This window comes from Pteropus vampyrus, unplaced genomic scaffold (assembly GCF_000151845.1).
Source record: "Pteropus vampyrus isolate Shadow unplaced genomic scaffold, Pvam_2.0 Scaffold477, whole genome shotgun sequence".
In the NCBI taxonomy this organism is placed as follows: domain Eukaryota; kingdom Metazoa; phylum Chordata; class Mammalia; order Chiroptera; family Pteropodidae; genus Pteropus; species Pteropus vampyrus.
The window spans coordinates 2,107,049-2,132,258 of record NW_011889258.1 but is presented as its reverse complement, the minus strand read 5'-3'; the positions used below and the strand labels follow the sequence as shown (position 1 = coordinate 2,132,258).

The 25,210-nt window shown below is 35.3% G+C and overlaps 1 protein-coding gene across 1 annotated transcript in view; it reads right to left on the bottom strand.

The window, feature by feature from the left end:
- The window catches only part of SH3BGRL (SH3 domain binding glutamate rich protein like), a 67,906-nt gene extending 43,000 nt beyond the window's left edge, over window positions 1-24,906 (bottom strand). Inside the window, exon 1 of the mRNA XM_011382475.2 lies at window positions 24,745-24,906. Coding sequence (XP_011380777.1) covers window positions 24,745-24,789 — 45 coding nt within the window. The 5' untranslated portion in view covers window positions 24,790-24,906. The remainder of the gene's footprint in view (window positions 1-24,744) is intronic.
- Between the last annotated feature and the right edge of the window lie 304 nt (window positions 24,907-25,210).

The following is a 25,210-nucleotide window of genomic DNA, read 5'->3' as shown; positions in this document are numbered from 1 at the left end:
TATATCTGTGTGTGTTTATTATACCAATATAGTATTCTAAAACTTATAAGTCATTTTGAAAACTGTTAGCACACATTAATTTTGCACAAATTGGATACTGTTTGAACTAAACTTTTCAGCAAAAATTTGACTAGTTCATCTCAAAATTGACAATATCATCACCATTTTAACAGAGAGAAATTCAGTTAAATTAATAACTTCTGGCAGTTGATATAAGTTAGGAATCCCCCTTATAATCAGCTATAGAGAAAAGTCAACTGCTTTGTAACAGAAGGAAAAACCTGATAGTAAAGTGTACTACTTTGTTTACAGCCCCAGGTTCAGATGAAAATGATTAAAAAAAGGAAAGTGTCCAAAACTATAACCTAATTTCTCTATTCTAAAAATGACAAATGGCAGATACCAATATCTTCAAAAGCTAACAATATATAGAAAATGAAATTCAACTCTCTTCATTTGAAAAAAGCCTAATAACATTACGTTTCACAGCTGTTTTTAATTATAAAAGGAGTTAGGGGTGATGAATATCCCTTTGATTCCAAATGTACAAATATAACTTCATCTATAAATCAATCTTTTTAGATATATGTTTGGTGAAATGTGTCATTCTTATTGGCAGAAAACTATTTTCCTAAAATATTAAGCATGAATAACACTTGTGTTCACAGGTTTCTACTAAAATAATATTTAAATATATCTCTATATGAAAAATTTCCAAGGGCAATCCAACATGGTTTTTCTATCTTCTCTTCCTAAAGAGTCACAGGCCATCAACTAGTGAACATATTTGCCTTACTTTAACATATCAAAACATTGTTCTGAAAAGCACTGACCTGGGAGTTTGGTGACCTGGAGTCTGGTCCCTGAGCTGCAGCTCTTTATATATAAAATGAGGGGTTTAAAATAGCTAATTTCTAAGGATACTTTTTACTTTACTGTGCTTTTGTTCCATGAAGTCTTCCACTTCAACGTCCAGATGATAAGTGATGTGCAATTCTCCCTGAACCTCTATCTCCTCTAGAAACTAGTTGGAAAACTAACCTCCTGCTTTATCTGAAGAGTGTTATATAAAGAAGTATACCTTCTAGTGACACATCTCCCTCTCCCTCTCTCTGTCTCTCAAGAGTTCTTTACTCAGTTTACACATATGAAGTTGGTGATGTTACAAGTACAAACAGCTAAAACTCTTCAACCTACTATGACCTAATTAGGAACTCCAAAGGACCAATAATCTTATTTGGGGAAAAGGAACTGCAGATGCATACTTTTAATCTTAAGGCAAGTGAGGGGAACCCAGCTTTCATCCCATTTGGCTCAGAGTCAAAATACAAATAAAGGAATACACAGGCTTATCTTCATGCATCAAGAGTCAGTTAGGACCACACATTGCAGGGATGAAATAACTCAGGGATATTATGTTGATAACAGTAGTACCAATAATATCACCACATTAAACTTCTGGAGAATTTTAGACTTTATAAAGTTTGCCATTGTGCTCTCAAGGCACTATCTATCTTCTGACTTCTACTTCAATTTTATCTCAAATGATTCAATTTGCTCTGGCCACATCAGGGATCACCTATATTCCTCATATATGCCAAGCTCATTTTCTTCCTCTAACTCTTTGCCATTATTATTCCTCTGCCTGAAATATTCATTTTCTTATATGTCATCTACCTGGTTATTCCTTCTTTCCTTCAGGATTAAGCTTAATTATCACCTCCACAGTGGGACCTTCCATGGCCACACTATCTAAAATAAGTCTCTTGTTATGCTGTCATACTAAACACTGTCCTCTTCCTTCATGGTGCAAATCACAAGTTGTAATTACAAAGTTATTTATGATTACTTCTTTAATATCTGCATTTTCCATCAAAATTAAATTTAATGAAAGTAGGGACTGTGTCAATCTTGTTCACTGCTGAATCCCTAGGGCCTAGCACAGAGCCAAGCACATAGAAAATGTTCAAAATATACTTGATGAATGAATAAAAGAATGAATATATAGTCACTCATTCATTACAACAACCTCTTGGAATAGGCAGGACAAGTATTAGTATACTCATTTTCTAATTGAGATTACTGAGGTTCACAGAAATTAAGGGACCCATAACATAGCTATGAATGGTAGAACTAAAACTCAACTCTGAATTTCCTACTCCAAATCCAGTGTACTTTCCACTATACCACATGTCTGTGTTATTTCATCATTTACACCTCTTCCATAGCCTCTGGAAATGAATTCTAGGTAGCAGAGATGAATATGCATCACAGACTTCATTTAAAAAGAGTTACCCAGTTATCTATGTTCTCTTCAAAACAGGAACACCATTCCACAAAGGCCACTCAGGACGTCCAAACTTCAGTAATAGCTAATCTTAAAATCTCTAAATCCTATATGTAGCTCACAAGCTGTCGCTCTTGTGTCACACTTAATGTTATTTTGTTGAAAAAAAAAAAAGAATTTAGAGTATATACCCAAACAATATGAACAAAGTAAAATGGATTAACTTATACAATGGGTTAAAATGGACTATTTTCCTTGTAAACACATTAATATTAACTATCATTAGAAAAGGTCTATATGTATTTATGTACAATCACTGTAATTGTTTTTTCTAGAGCCCTAATCTAAATTGTCTGCTTGATGAAATAGATGAGAGAATATGAAGCTATATGATCACAGTTTATTTTGTAATGACTTCTGTAAATTGCTAGAGAGTACAGAAATCCAAGAAATGAGTGAAGTATGTTATCATGTGGGCTAATGTTCCAGGCATTAGTTCACCATTCATTGTACTCAGCCAGTCTTGGGTTAAGTTATTTAAAGCATATACAGGAGAACTTAAAAACAATTAATTCCATGATCTAAAGAGCATTTGCAAGTAAAATGGCATTATTACTTAAATCTTAAAAAGAAAATGAAAGCATTGTACCTTTTAGACACTTATCAAGACAGCAAGCAAAAAAAAAGTCATTTCTAAAGCAAAAGTAAAAAACATAAGACAACTGGTTTCCTTTAGGCTAGGAAGCTGTCAACAGTCCCATCTGATAGTATGTTCAAGAATTTTTGTGCATTCTTCACATAGATTCAGACCCCAAGGGTTTTGCAAGCAATGAAATAGTCTCTCTGTTATGAAATAGACCCAACAGAGTAAGGGCATATGGTGGTGGTGGAAAATATACAAAAGGAAACATTTTAGTTGTTTCTAAGTAGAAAGATAAAATGGAACTCATAAACAAGAGAGTAATTGATTGCTCTAGCAATGGCTCTGGTGATCTCCTTCAGATCAAAATAAAATGTGGCACTTTTAAATCCATGAAGTAATTAAACAATTTGCACCATATTTCTAACTGATGTGGGGTCTAATAACTACTCAACATTTGGCCTTTGGCCCTCCATTTTGTACAATGATTATCACTGTTGTGAAAAGCCCAAAGCATTTATTTCGGGTACAACTTTACAAATTCACTCAGGACAGCCTTGAGAGATCTGTAATACAGGCAATGTGAAATTCAACTTTAACTAAGAAAAATAAAAGCAGTGACAGAGGTAAGTGAATTGTCCAATGGCAGAGCCAGTAATTGTATCAGTCTCCTATTGTCACAATAACAAATTACCACATTTTAGTGACTTAAAATGACACAGATTTATTACAGTTCTGGAGGTCAGAGTTTGAAATTAGTCTCATGGAACTAAAATCAAGATGGTGACAGGGCTGGTTCCTTCTGAGGGTTCTAGAGGGGATTCTGTTTTCCTTCCTTCTTCTAGTTTCTGCATTTCTTGGCTCATGACCCCTTCTTTGCATCACTCCAACCTCTTATTTCCATCATTACATCCCCTACTTCCACTTCTGTCATTAAATCCTCTTCTGCCTCTCTATTATAAGGACCTTTGTAATTACATGTATGGTTCACCTAGATAATCCAGGATAATCACTCCATCTCACGATCCTAAACTTAATTATATCAGCAAAGTCTGTTTGGCCATATAAGGTAACATTCACAGGTTCCAGAGATTAGGACCTGGATATCTTTGGGGGTTATTCAGCCTACCTCAGGGATGAAACCAAACCCAAGCACATTCATGCCTCATCCACTATGCCAAGGATGACATGCCCACAGCTATATGGTTGCCATGGGTTGTTATTGGTTTTCTGTGTGAGTGGGATTCTTGCAAAACAAATAACTCATTCTGTCTCTGTCTCTGTCTCTCTCTCCCTCTCTCTGCCTCCCTCCCTCATTCCCTCTCCCTGTCATTCCCTCCCTCCCTTTCTCTCCCTTACACATTGTTAAAACAAATTATCAATGCTGTGATTTAAAATAAAAGTGTTCTTCTGGAAAACATATAATAAGAATGAAAATATAAAGAAGTATTTAGAGTTAATTTGCAACACAGCAAACGTTTTCATAGTTTTAAAAATTTGTTAAATTCTAGCTTCAAGTGGCTATCAGTAGACCAAGATATATAGTAAAAGCCAAGTTTATAGACCCATAAGTGAAAGGGATGGCTAGCAATTATCTAGTGAGTTCAAGTATTTCAAATGAAAAAATCTAGATAAACTAGATAACTCCTTATCCCTGCCTCACTCCACCCCACCTCCCAAAAATATATTTACCTCTATAGATAAATTAATTCTAGAGATCCCATCTTAATTACAAAGATCTAGTTTTGATATCAGCAATTTATGCAAAACTGCATATTTCTCCCAGTGGTGTCACTAGTGACTTGTGTAACTTTGATCAAGTCCCTTTATCATTCTGAAACTGTTTTATGTATGAAATGAGTTTAGACAAGATGAAATAAAAGTTCCTTTCAGATCAAAATTTATTACCATGAATGATATAAATCACCACCTAGATCAGATATACTTATTATAGTGAAATACAGTACAATCTAAAAATAGTGCTCATTGAAACCAGCAAAATGCTAATCCTCACTCTACTACTACTTCTCTAAAGCCAGGACTAGTCATTTAATATCATCATACTTTAGTTCCCTGTCATTCACTGATGCTTAACAACCTTCATGTCAGTTAAATATCCAATTGCTTATCACCCTCATAAAGCTTTGAAAAGAACTAATAAGAGAATTACATAATATGTTAACTGCCTTTAATATGAGAGATGTGACACAGTTGTTTATTCACAAAGATCTTAGGCATAGAAAAGCAGGGAAACTTGCTTAAAGTCTTTCTTGAGGCAGAAAAACTCTGGGATTAGATTTTAAAATATGCCCATGTTTGATTCCTTCTGCTAAGCTGTCTCTGAATCTATATTATATACTCAGAAAGTGTTTATATGGAGATTAAATTATACTGACAATTCACAAAATATTGACTGTGCCCAGAGTGATGTATCTTTCTCAACAAAATAAGCAAACAGGCACAGTTCCTATGATGCCAGATTAGATATTCCAGGGCACTAATCACAGTCTTATATAGACAACTGCAAAATGAGATCACTGAGAAAATGCTCAATTGTTCCACATAGAAATCTTATCTTGCCTTTTCCTTATAGGCAATATTTTAGAACTTCTTATTTTAATTATCTATATTATGTCAAGAAAAACTGAGACTATTAATATGAACATTGGTATATTAGTTTCCATAACAAATTACCACAAATTTAGTGGTTTAAACTTACCCAAATTTATTATCTTAAATTTCTAGAGATCAGAAATCCAACATGTCTTATTGGGCTAAAATGACTGTATTGGCAGGGCTGCATTCTTTTCTGGAGGCTCCATTTAGGAAGAATCCATTTTGTCATTTTTTCTAGCTTCTAAATGTTGTTCACATTTCTTGGCTCATGGTTCTTTCCTCCACCTTCAAGCCAGAAAAGTCTGTGAAATTGTTCTCATATGGCATCAACCTGACACTCATTCTCTTATCTCCATCTTTCCCTTAAAAAAAAATCCCTTTACCATGTATGGTAACATAGTCACAGGTTCCAGGGATTAAGATGTGGACATCTTTGGGAGACCTATACTCTGTCTACCACAACTGGCTCTAATCCCAATAATAATTCCACTGTGATTGTACACAGGTATTCATTCACCTGTGTAAATTTACCCAATGAATTCACCCAGTTAATATAGCCAGAGTAGTCCAAGGATCACAAAAATGCCCTTCCTCAATTTATCCTAACAGAAAATAGGGAATTTGAAAATCACTTTTCCACTTAATTATAATTCACATTCACAAGGACAATCTGAACACACCATTTCTCTTAATATGCTTTTATTCAAATTTATTGAATTTATCAGAATTTTAAAAGTATATTTACAGACAACATGAATATCATCACTAAAGGTTTCAGGATTAAAAATTTATTAAATAATTAGTGAGGTTCAAATTAGAAGGTAGCAACCAGGATGGTAAAAGAGATAAAATATATGCAAAATATGGAATGTTTGAGAGAATTAGAAATATTTAGTCTGGAGACAGATATTAAAAAACTCCTTTCCGAAAACTGCCGGGAGACATGACAGAGGTCATCTTATGTGAAGGGCTCTGATAATAAGGAGAAGATTTATTTCCAAATACAAAATCAGACCACAGGGTAGAGGTTAGAATGAACCACATTTTGGCTTAATTTAAAATTCTTTTTAATAACTAGAGTTATCTAACAATGAAACAACCTATTTGTAGAATTACTAGAAGTTGTATATACTAACTTAGTAGTTAATAGCAGTAGTTTTTAATAGTTAGTAGACATTAACAATATTTGTCTAACAATAGAACAATCTATCTGAAGAATTACTACAAGTATCAATGGAGGTAAATACATAAAAGGCTGTAAAAAAGGACATTTGCACTGAATAAAATGTTGGATACATTGGACTATAGTTCAAGTTCACCAAGAACATTTTATAGATCTAGAATTAGACTTTGCCAATACATACAACTCCTTCCACATAAAATCTTACACTAATGTGGCTTATTTTATTAAGGCAGCAACATTGTAAAGAAAAGTAAAGAAATTGATCAATAAGCATTTACTGAACATCTCTTCTGGGCTAAGGAATGAAGAGATATATGATATAGTTCTTATCTTCAAAGAGTTTAATGGAGTGATCAAAACATAGTCCCAAGGATTCTGGGCAACATGGCAGAGTGAGAGATGTTCTCAGATCTCTCCCCTTGAAAGAACAATAAGCTGAACATCTAAAACTGAACAAAAAACACCCAAACTGCATACCAGCACATCCAAGCATAGGATCTGCACATAAGAGCTACCACATGTCAGAACTCAGGGTGTCGGGTGGTGGACTGGAAGAAATAAAGAAGCTGCCTCTTGCAGCTGCTGGAGCTCCTTGTAGGAGGAGGGGAAGGAGAAAAGGAGCAGCGAGTTCCCTGAACAGCCCTACCTGGGAAAGTTGTGAGCTCCCCACAGCTGGCTGGCAGCAGAGCCCAATCATCAGGGCAGAAGGCAGAGAAGTGGGACAGCAGAAAAACAACAGTTGATTTTTACTGGTCACAGTTACAAAATCGAAGCTGAGCTGCACCTCTCAACACCCAACCCAGAGGGACACTACCCCCATAACCTCCGAGACCAAAAACTGCGGAGCCCCAGGGGAATCTGAGCAAACGTTGCTGAGACTGAAGTTACCTCTCAAAGCCTCTGGAACTCCCTGCAGGAGGAGGGGGAGGGGAGAAGGTGCAGCGACTTCCCTGAACAGCCCTTCCTACAAGTGCTGTGAGTTCCACTCAGGCAACAGCAGGGCCCAGTCACCAGGGCAGAAGGCAGAGAAGCAGGATGGGACCGCAGAGAAACAACAGTTAATTTTTACCAGCCCCGGTTGCAAAACCAAGACTGAGCCACAGCTCCCAACTCATAACTGAGAGGGCCCTCCTCCCATACCCTCTGAGACCAATCACTGCAGAACCCCAGGGGAATCTGAGCAAATGCAGCCGAGACTGTTGCTGAAACTGACAGGGACTGAAACCGAAGGTAGCGAGCGTGATTAAATATCTACAAGAAAATTTAAAAAGCATTATTAGGCTTGATATAAAGCACAGATCCAAGAGGTTTAGACACCACCTACTGGAAACTAAAAGAAAAGCACCTTCTTTGCAGCAGGATAAAGAGAGACTTATATAATAAATCTTCTTTCTGGAAAAAAAAAAAGCAGAATACACTTCCATTAATGTCCAGACAGAGAAACAGTCCATTAAACACTATGAACAACCAAGATGACAAGGCATCTAAGAAGGAAAGAGACAAATCTCCAGAAAATAAACTTACAGACATAAAATATGTGACTTAAATGACAGAAAATTCATGATGGTACTTCTGAAAAAACGCAGTGAGTTGTGAAACGAGTCATATCAACAATTTCAGAAATTGAGAAAACAACTAGATAAGCAGAGCAAGGAAATCGAGACCTTCAAAAAGAACAAAATAGATCTTCTGGAGATTAAAAAGACACCGCAAGAGTTGAAAAATGAAATAGCAAGCTTGGGAAATAGAGTCGACCAAATGGAGGAAAGGATCAGTGATTTCAAAGACAGAAACCTAGAAATAAATCAGAAGAAAGAAGAGAGAAACCGAAGAATGAAAAATAATGAGAGACAAATGCAAGAATTAGCTGGTACCATCAGAAGAGAAAACATAAGAATACTGGGCATTATCAAAGGCAAGGAAAAGGAGCAGGAACTAGAAACCATTTTCAGCCAAATAGTGGATAAAAATTTCCCAAATCTAAGGAATGAGCTGGAGCTTGAAATTCAAGAAGTCAACAAAACACCCAATTATCTCAACTAAAAAAGGTCTTCACCAAGATACATTGTATTAAAGTTATCAAAAATCAACAAAGATAGAATTCGCAGGGCAACCAGTGAGAAAAAAATGGTAACTTATAAAGGAAAACCCATTAGGTTATCATCGGACTTTTCAGCGCAGACTTTACAAGCCAGAAAGGAATGGAATCAAATATTTAAACTATTAAGCGAAAGGAACTACCAGCCTAGAATAATATATCCAGCAAAGCTCTCCTTTAGATATAAAGGAGAAATAAAGAGCTTTCCAGAAATATAAAAATTGAGGGAATTCTCCACTACAAAATCTGCACTACAAGAAATACGAAAAGGGGTCAGCTCACCTAAAACAAAATGAAAAAAAAAAAAGCATAAATAGGAGTAAAATGACTATCAGGCAAATAGAAGCATAGGAGTGTAACCCTTACTAAGAACAGGGCATTTTAAGCTTAAATAATAAGAAGAGAATTGTTATAGCAAGATAGTAATGCACGTTCAGCATACACAGGGACAGATTGAGAAAATAATGACTGAAAAGGAGAGGATTCTAATCAAAATTCACAAAGGGGAATGGAAACAAGGCACACACAGAAGAAAATGGATGACTGTATATATATAACTGTCCTTTTCATATTCATAATAGTAACCACACACCAAAGATTCAGAACTGAAGTATATAACATAAAACAAGAAGAACCAGAGACAAAAACCACAAAAGCCAACCAAAATAAAGAAAACAGAAACACAAAGACAAGGAAGCAGTGGAAACGCCAAGTTACTAGAAAACCAAAGATAAAATGGCTATAAAAAGACTTCATATTTCAATAATCACTCTAAATGTAAATGGACTGAACTCAACAATAAAAAGGGACGGAGTTGCAGAATGGATCAAAAAAAAAAAACACAAAACCATATGCTGCCTCCAGGAAACACATCTCAGGTCCAAAGACAAATCCAGACTCAAAGTTAAAGGGTGGAAAATGATATTTCAAGCAAATGGCATTCTGAGAAAAGCAGGAGTAGCGGTACTAATATCGGAAGAAATAGACTTCAAAAGAAAAAAGGTAAAGAACTATACTGAGGGACACTTCATAATGATAAAGGGAATCATGCTCTAAGAAGACATAACATATGACTCTATGCTCCCAATCAGGGAGCCCCGAAATATGTAAAGCAATTACTAACAGAACTAAAGGGAGAAACTGACCAAAACACTATTGTAGTAGGCGATCCAAATACTCCACTGTCGGATATAGACAGATGATCCAAACAGAAAATTAATAAGGAAATAACATCTGTAAATGACACATTAGATAAACTGGACATAACTGATATTTATAGAGTCTTTCTTCCCAAAAGAACTGCTTCTACATTCTTCTTTAGTGCACAGGGAACATTTTCAAGAATCAATCACATACCGGGACACAGAGATAGCCTCAAAAATATGAGAGGGTCAAAATCATACCAACCATATTCTCTGATCATGCTGTTTTGAAACTGGAGATCAACTGCAAAAAGAAATCAAGAAGTAACACAAATACATGGAGATTAAACAACATACTACTGAAGAATTCCTAAGTCAGAGAAGAAATAAAAGGAGAGATGAAGAGATACACAGAAATAAATGATAATGATAGTACAACATATCAAAACTTTTGAGACATGGCAACAGTGGTCATAAGAGGAAAGTTCATATCATTAAAGGCCTATCTCCAAAAACAAGAACGAGGTCAAATAAACAATCTGATATTTAATCTTAAAAAAAAAAAACTAGAAAAGGAAGTACAAATGAAGCTAAAGTCAACAGAACTAAAGAAATGATCAAAATTAGAGCAGAAATAAATGAAATTGGAAACAAAAAAATAGAAAAAATAAATACGACAAAGAGCTGATTCTTTGAGAAGGTTAATAAAATTGACAATCCCTGGCTAGACTCACTAAAGAAAAAAGAGAAAGAACATAGATAAACAAAATCAGGGATGAAAGAGGGAAAATTACGACTAACATTGCAGAAATACAAAGGATCATGCACGAATACTATGAAAAATTATATAATAACAAATTTAATAACCTAGAAGAAATGGACCAGTACTTAATAAAATACAATCTTCCTATACTGAATCAAGAAGATCTGGAAAATCTAAATAGACTGACTGATCAGTAGTATGGATATTGAAACAATCATCAAAAACCTACCAAAAAGTAAAAGTCCAGGACAAGATGGCTTCATCAGTGAATTCTACCAAACATTCAAAGATTTAATACTTATCCTCCTCAAAATCTTCCAAAATATAGAAGGGGAGGCAATACTCCCCAATTCATTTTATGAGGCCAATATTACTCTAATACCAAAACCTGGTAAAGATAACACAAAAAAAGAAAACTACAGACCAATATCTCTCATAAACACAAATGCAAAAGTCCTAAATAAGATACTAGCGAACTCAATACAGAAACATATTCAAAAGATTATACACCACGATCAAGTGGGCTTCATCCCAGGGGCACAGGGATGGTTCAACATATGCAAATCGATTAATGCGATACACCACGTAAAAAATTTTAAAAATAAGAATCATATATTCATATCAATAGATGCATAAAAGCCTTTAACAAGATACAGTATCGATTTATGATCAAGACACATAACAAAACTGATATAGAAGAAAAGTACCTTAAGATAATTAAGGCCATATATGACAAACTCTCAGCCAACATTATACTTAACGGTGAAAAAGTAAAAACCTTCCCTTTAAAATCAGGAACAAAGCAAGGCTGTCCACTATCACCACTGTTATTCAATATAACACTGGAGGTCCTAGCAAGTGCAATCAGACCAGAGAAAGATATGAAAGGCATACAAATAAGAAACAAAGAAGTCAAAGTTTCACTATTTGCAGATGACATGATTTTCTATAGAGAAAACTCTAAAGACTTCACAAGAACACTACTAGAAACAAAAAGGAAATACAGTAACTTTTCTGGATACAAAATCAATGTTCAAAATCCATAATGTTCCTATACTCTAATAACGAAGTGTCAAAAAAGAAGTGGAAAAAAATAATTCCTTTTGCTATTGCAACAAAAAGAATAAAATACCTAGAAATAAATTTAACAAAACATGTGAAGGATCTATATAATGAAAACTACAAGACTCTAGTAAAAGAAATCAAAGGAGATACAAAGAAATGGAAAGATATTCCGTGTTCTTGGGTTGGAAGAATCAACATAGTTAAAATGACCATATTACCTAAAACATTATGCGGATTGAATGCAATCCTCATCAAAATCTCATTGGCATTTTTTTAAAAAATTGAACAAGAAATCATCAGATTTCTATGGAAGCACAAAAAGACCTTGAATTGCCAAAACCGTACTGAGAAAAAAGAACGAGGCTGGAGGCATCACTCTGACTTCAAATTATACTACAAAGCGATTAATCAAAACGGCATGGTATTGGCAGAAAAGCAGACACACAGACCAGTAGAACAGAATCGAAAGTCCAGAAGTAAATCCATATTTCTATGGGCACATAATTTTTGACAAAAAAGCCAAAAACATAGAGGGGAGAAAGAAAAGCCTCTTCAATAAATGGTGCTGGGAAAATTGGAAAGCCACCTGCAAAAGAATGAAACTACTGTTGTCTATCACCACACCAAAATTAACTCAAAATAAATTAAGGATCTGAATATAAGACCTGAAACAATAAAATGCATAGAAGAAAACAAAGGTACTAAACTCAAGGACTTTAGACTTAAAGAGGATTTTATGAATTTGACCTCAAAGGCAAGAGAAGTAAAAACAAAAATAAATGAATGGGACTACATCAAACTAAAAAGCTTCTGCTCAGCAAAAGAAACCATCAACAAGATAAAGAGACAACCATCCGAATGGGAAAATATATTTGCAAGCAACATTTCCGATAAGGACCTAATATCCAAAATATACAAAGAACTCATATGACTCAATAACAACAAAAAAGCAAAAGATCGAATCAATAAATGGGCAGAGGACCTGAACAGACACTTCTCCCTAGAGGACATACAAATGGCCAACAAATATATGAAAAGATGCTCAACGTCTTTTAGCTATTAGGAAAATGCATATCAAAACCACAATGAGATACCATCTCACACCTGTTAGAATGGCTATAATCAACAGGACAAGTAATAACAAATGTAGGAGAGGACATGGAGAAAAAGGCACCCTCATACACTGCCGGTGGGACTGCAAATCGGTACAGCCGCTATGGAAAACAGTATGGAGGTTCCTCAAAAAACTAAGAATCGATCTACCATATAATCCAGCAATCCCTCTACTGGGTATTTACCCCAAAGACTTGAAAACTCATATCCGAAAAGATATTTGCATACTGATGTTCATAGCAGCATTATTCACGGTGGCCAGGACATGGAAGCAACCGAAGTGCCCTACAATAGTTGATTAGATAAAGAAGCTGTGGTACATATATACAATGGAATGTTATTCAGCCATAAGAAGAGATGAAATACTTCAATTTGCAACAACATGGATGGACCTCGAGATAACCATGCTAAGCGAAATAAGCCAGATAGAAAAAGTTGAAAATAGCACGATATCATTCATATGTGAGATATAAACCTAAAAGCCACAAATGAACAGGACAAACAAACAGAGACTCATGGATATGGACAATGGACTAGTGGTTACCAGAGGGTAAGGGGTGGGGGAGGAGAGGGGAGGTAGACAGGGTAAAGGGGGTCAAATATAGGGGGGAGGGGGAGAGTGAAGTGGGTAAAGGGGATCAAATTATGGTAGCTGAAGGAAACTGGACTTTGGGTGGTAAACACATAATAGAATATATAGATGTCAAATTATAATGTACACCTGAAAATTATATAATTGTATTATATAAATTTACCCCAATAAACTTTATAAAATAAAATATAAATAAATTAAAGAACATAGTCACAAAAGACAACTGACAATATGATTAGCATCCCTCAAAAACATATAGAAAATAAGTGCCAAATGAGTTTAGGGGTATAGAGAACTACCTAAAGTAGCCAAGAAAGACTTCATTAGCAAGTAAGGGTTAAAAAATGGATAAGACCAAGGCCTGTGGAATGGGAGGAGAAGGATAACTCAGGTAAAAGAAACACTTGGGAACAAAGGCGCAGGGGTTAGGATATACCTGGCACATGCAGGAAGTAGTAAGTCTCGATGTCTGGACCAAAGCATTCCTCTGGTGCAGTGCTTTTCACTGATGGCTTTTAGTACATAAATAAAAATGTTTATTTAATTGTATGTGTTCACATTTATGTGTAATAGAAAAAATAGGTAATAAGCACACTAAATCTATGAGTTCACAGGTACTATTGTCTAGGATAAATCAAGTGCTTTATTCATGCATGCATTCATTCATGCATCTACTAATTCCTTAAAAATGTATTCATTACATACTTTCTGAGGACTGAGCACTGTGCTACAGTCTGAGAATACAACAGAGATGAACAAAACAAAGTCCCAGAGCCCAAGGAGTTCACAAAATTACAATATAATATGTAATGATATAAAAATATGCAAAGTTTTACTGGATTATAAAAAGACACTGTTGCAGGTGTTTTCTGGAGAAGATTAAAGTATATTTAGGAAGGCTGATATGGGGATTCTTGGTGAAATGGATTGAGGAGAGAAAAAATTCAGAGACAATTGAGTGAATGGTTGCTTTTTCTCCCAATAAAAGATAAAGTATCAATTTAATTCAGCTGAGATTTAGCCTGTAGTTCTCAGAAATATATACCTTGTCAAATGGATGTTGAGATTCCTAAGTCATGCCTTCATATTTATCAAGTTTAACATTATGAACATAATCCCATTCATTATGGGGAAAAAAAAAATCTTCCATAGAAAAAAACGTTCGGTTAATGTTTACAAATCCACAGGTTTCACCCAAGAATATACAAAAGAACCCTGAGCTGAACATAGGTGTATAAATAAAAAGAAACTTGTTTTCAGAAGAAAAAATAATTCACTGCTCGCACTTAGGTAAAGGTACGGCATTCTTCTTTCCAAGTCCTTGACTTTACTTACATTAATTGGTAGTGACCCATAATTTTGGTTAAACAGTCCAACTAGGATCATAGTGTTTCCTTACTCTTAATTATATAAAATTAATAGAATTGGTATTGAGAGTGCCAGAACTTACCTCAGGCTTTTATGAGGAAGCCTCAGCTTTACTTAGTTATGCGATAATTTGACAGGTCATTCTCAGATCCATTATATTCTTTAGAAAAGACTGAAGTTGAACCAGTTTTAAGTCAGCAATCTCCAAGCAGAAACTATAATAACACACCCCTCATGGTTTCCTTAATTAAAAAAAAAAAAATCTGTGTTCCCAATCCTAGAGTTGAGGTAAGAGAAGGAACAGACTACTGACAAAAAAGAAAAAAATGACTGAACAAAAGATGATTAGTGGTCTTTTTATTACACTATGTCAAAAAATCAAGTTTAAGAAAAATGCAGTGGAATCATAAGTGAAGCTCAAAATAAGATTTTTGTATAAAATGAAGTTAGTAAATACAAACAATCTTAATCTCACAGACTGTGACCTGAAATAATGCCTTCTAATAGCTATTCTTGATTCACTCTCAGTCTTGCCTCCAACTATGTGGTTTTCAATTAAGTACGTACATTGTGCCTTAACTTGTCTTCCTAATTCATACAGTATACTTTTAAAAAGTAATATTTGAAGTATATACAGTAGGGTTTCATAAAATTTGTTCATAATTTAGGATGGTGTTGAGAGTGAAATTTAATGCAAATTTGCCAGAAATAGTTGAAACATAGCCAAAGAGAGTAGATTTTTAATATTTTACAAGTAAATATAAGAGCTACTAAAAGATTCAGAAGACATGGATTGGGGGGAGGAAATCTTTCAAAAAGAAAAAGATTATCAATGAAAAGAATGTGATCATTTTCAATAGCACAGGATTCTTTTTCCAGAACACAATAATAAATATACAAAAAATCTATATATGTAACAACTCAAATTTGAAAATGTGAATGTCACAAGCAGAATTATCAGCCTATTTTCCAGAGTTGAAGGTTCTGTTTAACCTTCTCTTAATACCTTATGTTCCTGTCTAAAATATATCTTCTCTGGGAAACATCTTTGTTATAAGACATCACATTCAACTAATTGCCGATCACTGTGCATTCTTATTCTTACAAGGGCATAGGAAAGAAAAAGAGAAAGGAAGAGCAGAAAGAGAGAACACAAACCAGAGTCCACAATATTTCTCCTAAAGAGAAGAATTCATTTTCAGTGGAACAGAAATACTAGGTAGTACTCTCTTCTGTGCCAGTGTTAGTATTTCAAAACAAAACAAGGACCCAAGGTTTCTTGGAACCTAATCTTGAACTACTAAAAACAAACACAAAATTCTAATTAAAAAAAAAATAGAAAGGTCATTTTGCCTTAACAGTTTTAACAAATTATTTTGGGTTGCTAATGAGAATATTGTTTTATTTCAAAGGATCTCAAAGCACTTCCTATAAAACATATTTTTAAAAATCTAACACTTGTAGGAAGTAAGGATAACGTCAATTCTTCTATTTTACAGAGAGGAAAAAAGCATAGAGATTAACCTATTATCCTAAGGTCTGCATTCCCCGATCCAGGGCTTCCTTGTTTATTATACACTAATGATGGGAAAGATTCTAAACAAATTCCTATTAAACAACATGAAGAAGTCATAGCCTTCAATTCAGAGTTATAAAACAGCTGTGTTTTCTCTACAACAGTAAGCAGTATAATTCATAATTTTACAACAAAATATTATTTTGGAAATTGAAAATGTCTAAAAGTATTGCATTAGGTCTTATATAAGCCATACCCTATGATTTTCTTAATATCATCAACTATCATAAACGAACAATGCCTACTACTTGGGCTTCAGAGAATTATTGATTTTTTAAATGTTTAAAATGCAGATTTTAAGATTAATTTAAATTCAATAAACCACAAGTCTCACGAAATTACCAATATATGAGAATAATCCCTATGGCATGATCTTAGACTGTACTGATCTATAGGCATGAAGAATACCCAGCATGCTTCCTAAAAAAGAAAAGGGGTAGAAGAGAAAAAAAAAAAACCATCAAACCTATTTTAAGCTTTCCAAAACAAAGCAGGTTGTGAGCTCTTTCAGGACAAAGAATTTGTTCCCCACAGAGCTGAATATTTTATCAGCAGTATTTAGGAAATATATGTTGAATTGATAACTGGTAGATCTCTACATATCATATAGTGCTTTATTTCCATTGCTTCCATGGTTTCAAAAATCTGACCTCCCTCTTCACAACACAAAAAGAGGTAAAAAAAAAAAAAAAAGGAACCCTTCATTGGTCAACCAAATTTCCACAATCTTAGTCCCAGAGTCTCGGACAACAAGTAATAGAAAGTAGTACTGCAGCATATTACTAAGGGAGGTTGTATATTTCTTTCTTTGGAGTGTTTACTAAAAGAAAATTGATTGATTACAATCTTTCTGGGACAGTTCACAGGTGGTCCTTATGTGGATAGATTCTTTGACAGTTATAACTGTTAATGAGATGAATATTTTTTGGTGTATAAAAGGTGAAGTTCTATTTGTCTTGACCCAATGTTAGAGATCCCCTAAGCAAAAATATTTGCTTCCATTCCAACTCTTTGATAGGGTCTCATTTTCTGAAAGGACTAAACCAAAGGGACAGTACTCAAAGACTAGAGTAGTACTGCCTTGCTGATGAATTTAGAAGATTTATAGAATCATAAAAAGCCACCTTGTAATTATGTTGGTCTATAGACACACGAAGATACTTTTTAGGAGAGAATCAAAAACATAAAAGTTCAACATGTGGAACGAGGGCTATTTAAAAATGTGCCCTTGGTTAAACAGTTTTATTAAGGAAAATCTTGATTAGTTGTGTTAATGAAAGAGTAATAAAACAAAAAATTCTTGCAGCACTGATACTGAATGCTTTTAAATATACAGTCTTTGAATTTGTCATCATATTTTTAAACTTATATTCAATTTTTATCTGATGTTCCGGCAATCCACAAAACTACAAACAAACTAATAAAGCCAACATATGAGGGACTCGGCTAAAAAATAATTCCTTTCTTAGAATTCTTCCCCATTGGCCAAATGTAAAAAGCTTTGCCTCTCATGCTACTAAAAACAGCCATCATAAATGAGTTGCCCCTTCTCTCTGAATGTATGTTTGTTTAATCTTGGTCTGGATTGGAGGAAGTAATCAAGTACTGGGTTTAAAAGGCCTCTTGGTGGGCTTCAAAGTAGAAATGAATATATATTTTTGAAAAGAACTTAGAGATTAACTACAGAGATCTAGTACACTCTACCCGATTGTGTCTGAGGCTTCATATCCTCCAGGGGGAGTACTGACCTTCAAGTTTATTGATCAAAATTCTTCCCCTCAGTAGGGTAACTAGTCTTTGAGCTATAGATGAATTCATTTTATCTTTCTCTCCTAACAGATTATGAATATTTTACTACACTTAAACAATAAATTCTTCTTTACAACCATTTGACTTTTGAGTACCTTTTTAAATGTCCAAGAATCATAAATGATAACTGTGTTTCTCAAGCCTCTTTAAGCTGGGCCAAACTATTCAAAAAGCTTTGCCATCGTTGCTATGAAATTTAGGAAATCAGTCATCAAATAGAGGGCAAGCTGAAGTCACTGATCTTGAGTTCCTACATTTGCCATGTAAAAGTTACCTATTTTTCACTGTGCAGAGCATCCAAAATGCACATCCAAATAGTCATCTGATGGGCAGTTTCTGATTTTGCTCTTCTAAGTGTTTTAGGAATAGCTTTTAACAGCATTCAAATAAACCTTGGAAGCTACAGCAAAGACCAAAGCAAACATCAAATCAAGGTTCAATTTATAAATACAGAGACAGAGCAGCAAAAATACTGTCATCTAAGATGCAATTACTTGAGAATCTTATAGATAAAGAACTGTGGCTTGTTGTTTTATATCCACATTATTCAAATGAGGAAAATACTGTGACTAGCGACTCGCGCATTGGTTATCACAAACGTTCATTTTATTCACTTGTTTTTATAATGTGTGCACTGAATCATGACACAGAGGAAAATTACATATATTTCATTTGTTATATGGACAATCCAAACTTTAACTATTTCATGTTTTAGCTGTTATAAAAGAGTTCATTTTACAAAACTTATTCCATAAATGAAATCCTCAGAAATCATCTATCTACCACAGCCTTAAAATTTGTACACCAAGCACACTTAGAATGCACAGAGGCAATGAAATGGAGATCTCTATGAATCTGAAGGAAATAAGTATGGGAAGAAAACTCCCAAACCAGTTAAGACCAAGCTATCATCACTCCAGTAATATGGACCAAAAGCCAATGTTGATTTTTGTTAAAAATTATTGAAATTTAGGAAAGAAGGCAAAATGGCATAGATGACAGAGGCTTTGTTCATCTGCTCTTATGATCACATCAAAGTTGTCACAGAAACATGCAGCAAACAGCAAGCAGTCACCTGGAATCTAGATGAACAAGCCCTACAATTAGGGAGATAAATAAGAAATCACCCTGCAAAGGGAGAAGGTAGGAGGGAGCAAGGACATGAGACTGTCCAGTTTTGAGCAGTTGAGTGGGACAGAGGCTGCTGCAGCAGCAAGCCAGCAGCTGCAGACGCCTCTTAAAGGAGCCGTGTCTGAGAGCGGACTTTCATGGTGATGGACCTGTTTGCTCTGAGCACAAGTGCTGGTTTGGCTGAACTGGGGGCACCAAGGACTTATAGGGGGACACTGAGTTGTCGGAGTGAGGGCCGAGGGTAGACTTACTCTGTACAGACGTGCCGGCGGTATCCAGTGCTCCTCTGTGGAGCCCATCTTCTCCCAGTGTGCAGACTCAGCCCCGCCATAGCTGATGCATCATCAAACTGGATAACGCAGGTCACTCCACCCAGAGGATTCCCTGAAACTCTGCCTCCCCCAACTCAGGACCCTACCCAAGCCATATCCAGTTGTGTCCTTGGTGCAATTTACTAAGCAAGCTCCAAGACCCATACTGGTGGCAGCTGACCTTGGCTTCTGGAATGGCATCTTGAGGCAACTATTAAGCACAGCATCTGTGGATTGATTGCTGAATCTTAGCAGGTGGCCCCAGAGGGACACAGGTTGGGGCTAAACTTGGCCTGCTGTTGAACCCCTCTCAGGACTGTGCCTCTGGACACCTACTAAATATAGCCATGCTAATAAGATCGGGAGCCTTAAGAGCTTTCATTAATATATAGAAACAGACATAGAAAGGCAGCCCAAATGGGAATACAAAGAAACAGAAACCATATGAGAGAACAAAACAGAGATCCAGGAATAATGGAGTCAAGCAATCTAACAGATATAGAGTTCAAAACACTGGTTAAGATGCTCAATGAACTTAGGAGAACTGTAGATGAATTCAGTGAGAACTTTAACAAGGAAAAGAAAAACCATAAAAATGGAAATGGAAATTATAAAAGGTAACCAGTCAGAAATGAAGAATATATTATGTGAGATGAGGAGTATATTAGAGGGAATTAACAGAGTGAATGAAGAAGAGGATCAAACCACCAATATAGAGAATGGGGAAGGCCAGGGACACCTAATCAGAATGGCAAGAAAAAAGAAGCCAAGACTATAATAATAATTTAAGGAGTCTTTAGGACAAAATTAAGTGCAAAAACATCCGAGTAATAGGGGTACCTGAAGGAGAAGAGGGAGAACAAGAACTGAAAAAGCTATTTGAAGAAATAATGATGGCAAACTTCCCTCATATGGTGAAGGAACTAGACATACAACCCGAGGAAGCTCAAAGAGTCCCAGAAAAGATGAACCCAAAGAGGCCCACACCAAAATATATCATAATTAAAGTGCCAAAGGTTAAATACAAAGAGAGACTCTTTAAAGCAGCAAGAGAAAAGCAGTGAGTTACCTACAAGGGAGCACCCATAAGACTGGCAGTTGATTTCTCAAAAGAACTGTGCAGGACAGAGGGCTTGACACAAAATATTCAAAGTGATGAAAACCCAGGATCTACAACCAAGAATACTTTACCCAGCAAAGCTATTATTTAGAATCGAAGAACAAATAAAGAGCTTCCTAGACAGATATAAGCTAAAGGAATTCATCAACACCAAGCCAGTATTACAGGAAATGTTGGAGGGACTTTTTTAAGAAGAAAAAAATATGTATCAAAATCATGAATAAAAATGGTAATAGCTACATATCTATCAACAACTACCTCAAATGGAAAAGAAATAAATGCTCCAACCAAAAGATAGGTTGGCTGAATGAAAAGAAGACCCCTACATATGCTGACTATAAGAGACTCACTTCAGATTAAAAGACACACACAGACTAAAAAGAAGGGGATAGAAAAAGATATTGCCTTGATGGGCCTAGTGGGCATAGTGCTAAATGAAGTAAGTCTGATAGAGAAAGACAAATACCACGTGATTTCATGTACATGCAGAATATACAGAACAAAATTTAAAAAATTACAACAAAAATGGAAACAAACTCATAGATACAGAGAACATTTTGAGGGCTACTAGACAGGAGGGGGATCGGGTATATGGAGAAAAAAGGCAAAGGAATTAAGAAATATAACCATATTTTGTAAGAAAATAGTCATGGAGATATGAAGTATAGCATAAGGAAAATAGTCAACGATGTAATAAATACGTAAGGGGGATGAAGAGTACTAGACTTAGTGGGGTGATCACTTGAGCTCTAATCACTATGGTATATGACTGAAACTAATATATTATTGTATGCCAACTATAATTGAAAAAACTCATTGAATTGTACATTGTAAATATGAGCAACTAATTGTCTATTATATTTCAATAAAGCTGGGGAAAAATCAGAAAAAAGTTATTGAAATTTATTAAGCCATATAAGCTCTTTGCTTACTAATTCTTTTTCCATTAAATATGAACTTAAAGAGTATTGCAATCTCAAGAAAGAAAACCATGCTGTATACTACTGCATTACAGTGGGTTAAGACATGCATGAGCAGTTGTGAATAGGTAGAAATTACTTCCTATAGACAGACAACTTGGGAATTGCATTCCCATTAAATGGTTTCCCTAAAATGAAATGGTATTAAGACCTGAATTTTTATACCTTGACCTATGAAAGACCAGTTCCAAAAGTACACGTCTTCTCTATCCATGTGGGTTTGAGTGAATAGTCATTTACCCCACTTACTGATATTCACCTTTAGACAAACTATCTTCCCCTTTTACAAGAGCTCCTTTTTTTATTACCCTATATGTTTATACCCAGACAATTCTTCCATTTAAGGACTTACTCATTTCCATACCTCTCACTTCATGTTGACATTTATCTCCTCATTCCTCCTAGCTATAAGGCATCACTGAAAGGATGTTTTTCTTGATGGTTAAACACATATTTACTTTGAATCAAACAGCTAGTATTAGATTCAAGCTCTGTGACTAGTTGTGTGACCTTGAGAAAGCTTTTTAACATCTCTGAACCTACATTTCCTTACCTTAAAAATAGAGGTAATCATAGTGCTTAATTCATAGGACTAGAAATTGACAAGAAAAAAATTAGATAGTACCTGACACTTAAATGTTTTTACTATCATTATTATTGTTTCTATCAATAAATTCACTGCAAAAATCAACATACTTGCTTTCATTCCTAAACTTTTGAGAAGCAAGTGCTACTCCTCCATATTGGGGCAGAATTAAGTACAAGTTTGAAAATTTTTTCTTTAATCAGGCTATGAGGGAATGGGCATCTTGAAAAAATGAGAGAATAAGTAAATATTGTCTTTCAGTTTTCAAGGATCCTACCCTGCCTGATAAAACATCTAATATTGGTTATTTTTATGACAACTATTAGAGTCAGAAAACAGAGATTACCAATCCGAAACCAAAAACTGTCTCTTAAATGTTCTTCAGAGGACTACAATTAGTCACTTATAGGAATATCTCACTTTGTGCAATTGTTGGGTTCCCATTATGATGTTTGCCACAACATTTCTAAATCATGTCTTAAAAACAACATGGCATCAATCTTAAAGGAAAACCCTTAGTATTTCAAACTGAAGTGTTCCCATTTATGGTATACGGGATCTTTTTCTGAGGTACACTCAGTTTATGCTGTTTTAGCAATATTCAAAAGTACTGTAAGATTATAATAAAACAAGGATTTATTTTGGCAATATGCAGTAGAATTTTAATAGCAGGTTCATCAGAAGTATAATTACTGTAACAACAGACAAATCTCTAATTACACATAAGAACATAAAATTGAAACAAAACACAAATAGCATAAATATTTCCTATTTTCATACTTTTCACAAATGGAGTCAAAAAATGGACATACTAGGAGACAGCAGCCATTTGTGAGGCTCTTAGAAACTTACGTCTTAACAAAGAAGAGGTACAGTTCTTAACTTGAACAGAAATGCTGAAATGAGTTTCATCTTGAATCTGCTTCTGGGGGAGTGGTAGAAGCACAAGAAGGCAAAGAATAAATAGCAGTGTTGAAACTGCTTATCACCCAAAGTGAAACTAACTTCCTGATCAGCTCAATCTAATTAAGGGTTTAACTAAGGGTATTAAGCTAGTCTTTAAAATTTTACAATCATTGTATTGGACTTGAGACTCCGAGCAACTCAAATATTAATTTGAAATAACATAATTAATATATACGGAAAATAAGGCAAGAAACTCAAAAAGTGAGGTTCAAGAGCAATATAAAATGTTTTCTTTTTTTAACCTAAACTCGCTCTAAAAAAATTTAAAGTTAAGTATTCTATTTCAAAACTGTTTAAACACACCCACACATGGTGGCCAGAGAAAAGTTCAAGGGTCAAGGTTCTTATGATTTCACATAGCCTTCAATTCTACTTGAAACTCTCTTAGGAAGTAAATAAACAAAACAAAAACAGAAAAGCTGTTGCTCTAAAGCTCAGAAGAAGGAGGAGGTTCCTACATCCTACAGCCTGAACCCACACATCTGCTCTTGCCATTGTTGGCTTTTCTCTTGAGTTGTTAAAAACAGAGACACTTTCATGTATCCTGGCTAAATACTCAGCTTTCACCTGAATTGATCCTTTTGCTACCCATAGCTGCTGAAAAATTTTTATTATAAATTAAGAGCATGTGAAGGGGGGAGGGGATGTTCTGTCATTTGACTAAACAGCAACTCCAGTCTACCACTATACAAGAAGCCACTCTTTAGTTCTCTTTCCATTTCTCAATTTATTTGAAACAATTAGGAACTGTTACAAGTAAAATCTTTTGAAAGAGAAGGAAAAGTCAAAATAAGAGACAATATGTAATTTTTTTTTTAAATCCACAATTTTGTATCATTATCCCGACTTCCCCTCCCATTCTGTCTTACTCTAACAGACCCTTTAGGCTGAAGTTAAACACCTTCTCCTAAATACCCAAAAAATAGCTCCAATTACAGAAGTCTTACTCTCTGAAAATAATCACAATAGCTCAGTAGGCCTCCACTCAATAGTCATCAATTAGAGCATGCTTTACATCCTTCACGGATGTACACTCCTGCCCCTCACCTGGAACACATATGTCAAATGAACCACTCTTGAAACACACAAGTGTGTAATTTTACTTGACTTTTTCATCTATCCCTAATACCGCCATCTCTCATCTACCACAATTCGGTAGCTTTCTTTTTCCTTTAAAGAAGAAACGTGGCCCTAACGTCATAAAGCAAACAACGCTAACTCCATTTAAAACGAAATCGATGCAACAAAGGGAAGAAAGGGAAGGGGGGAGGGGGAGGTGGGTGGGAGAGTCTTCTGAAAGAGAAGCTGCCTGACGAACTTCTGCAATTTAACATTTCTGAGGCAGCAGAAGACTGGTGTGTAGGAAAACAACGAAGGTGGGCTCCCCACCCTCCTTACCGCCGTAGAGCCAGAGGAAGACGCAATATACACACGGATCACCATTCTGGTAACAGCGGCTGCAGTTTTCTGGGTCCTGCAAATGGCTGGAGAGCGGCCGCAGTAAAAGTTGGAATTGAGCTAGGGGCCCAACAGAGGTTACAAGAGAGGGTGGGGGAAGGTGGAAGGGGAATTTGCCCGAGCCCCGCCTCCTCCCTTGGCTGCTTTCACCCGGCTCTAAGCGAGCGCTACAGTCTCAGCCTCAAATCCCGGAAGGCACAGGCTCCTTTGCATCATTTCTTTCTTTTTCTTTTTCTTTCTTTCTTTCTTTTTCTTTTTCTTTCTTTCTTTCTTTTTCTTTCTTTCTTTCTTTCTTTCTTTCTTTCTTTTTCTTTCTTTCTTTCTTTCTTTCTTTCTTTCTTTCTTTCTTTCTTTCTTTCTTTCTTTCTTTCTTTCTTTCTTTCTTTCTTTCTTTCTTTCTCTCTTT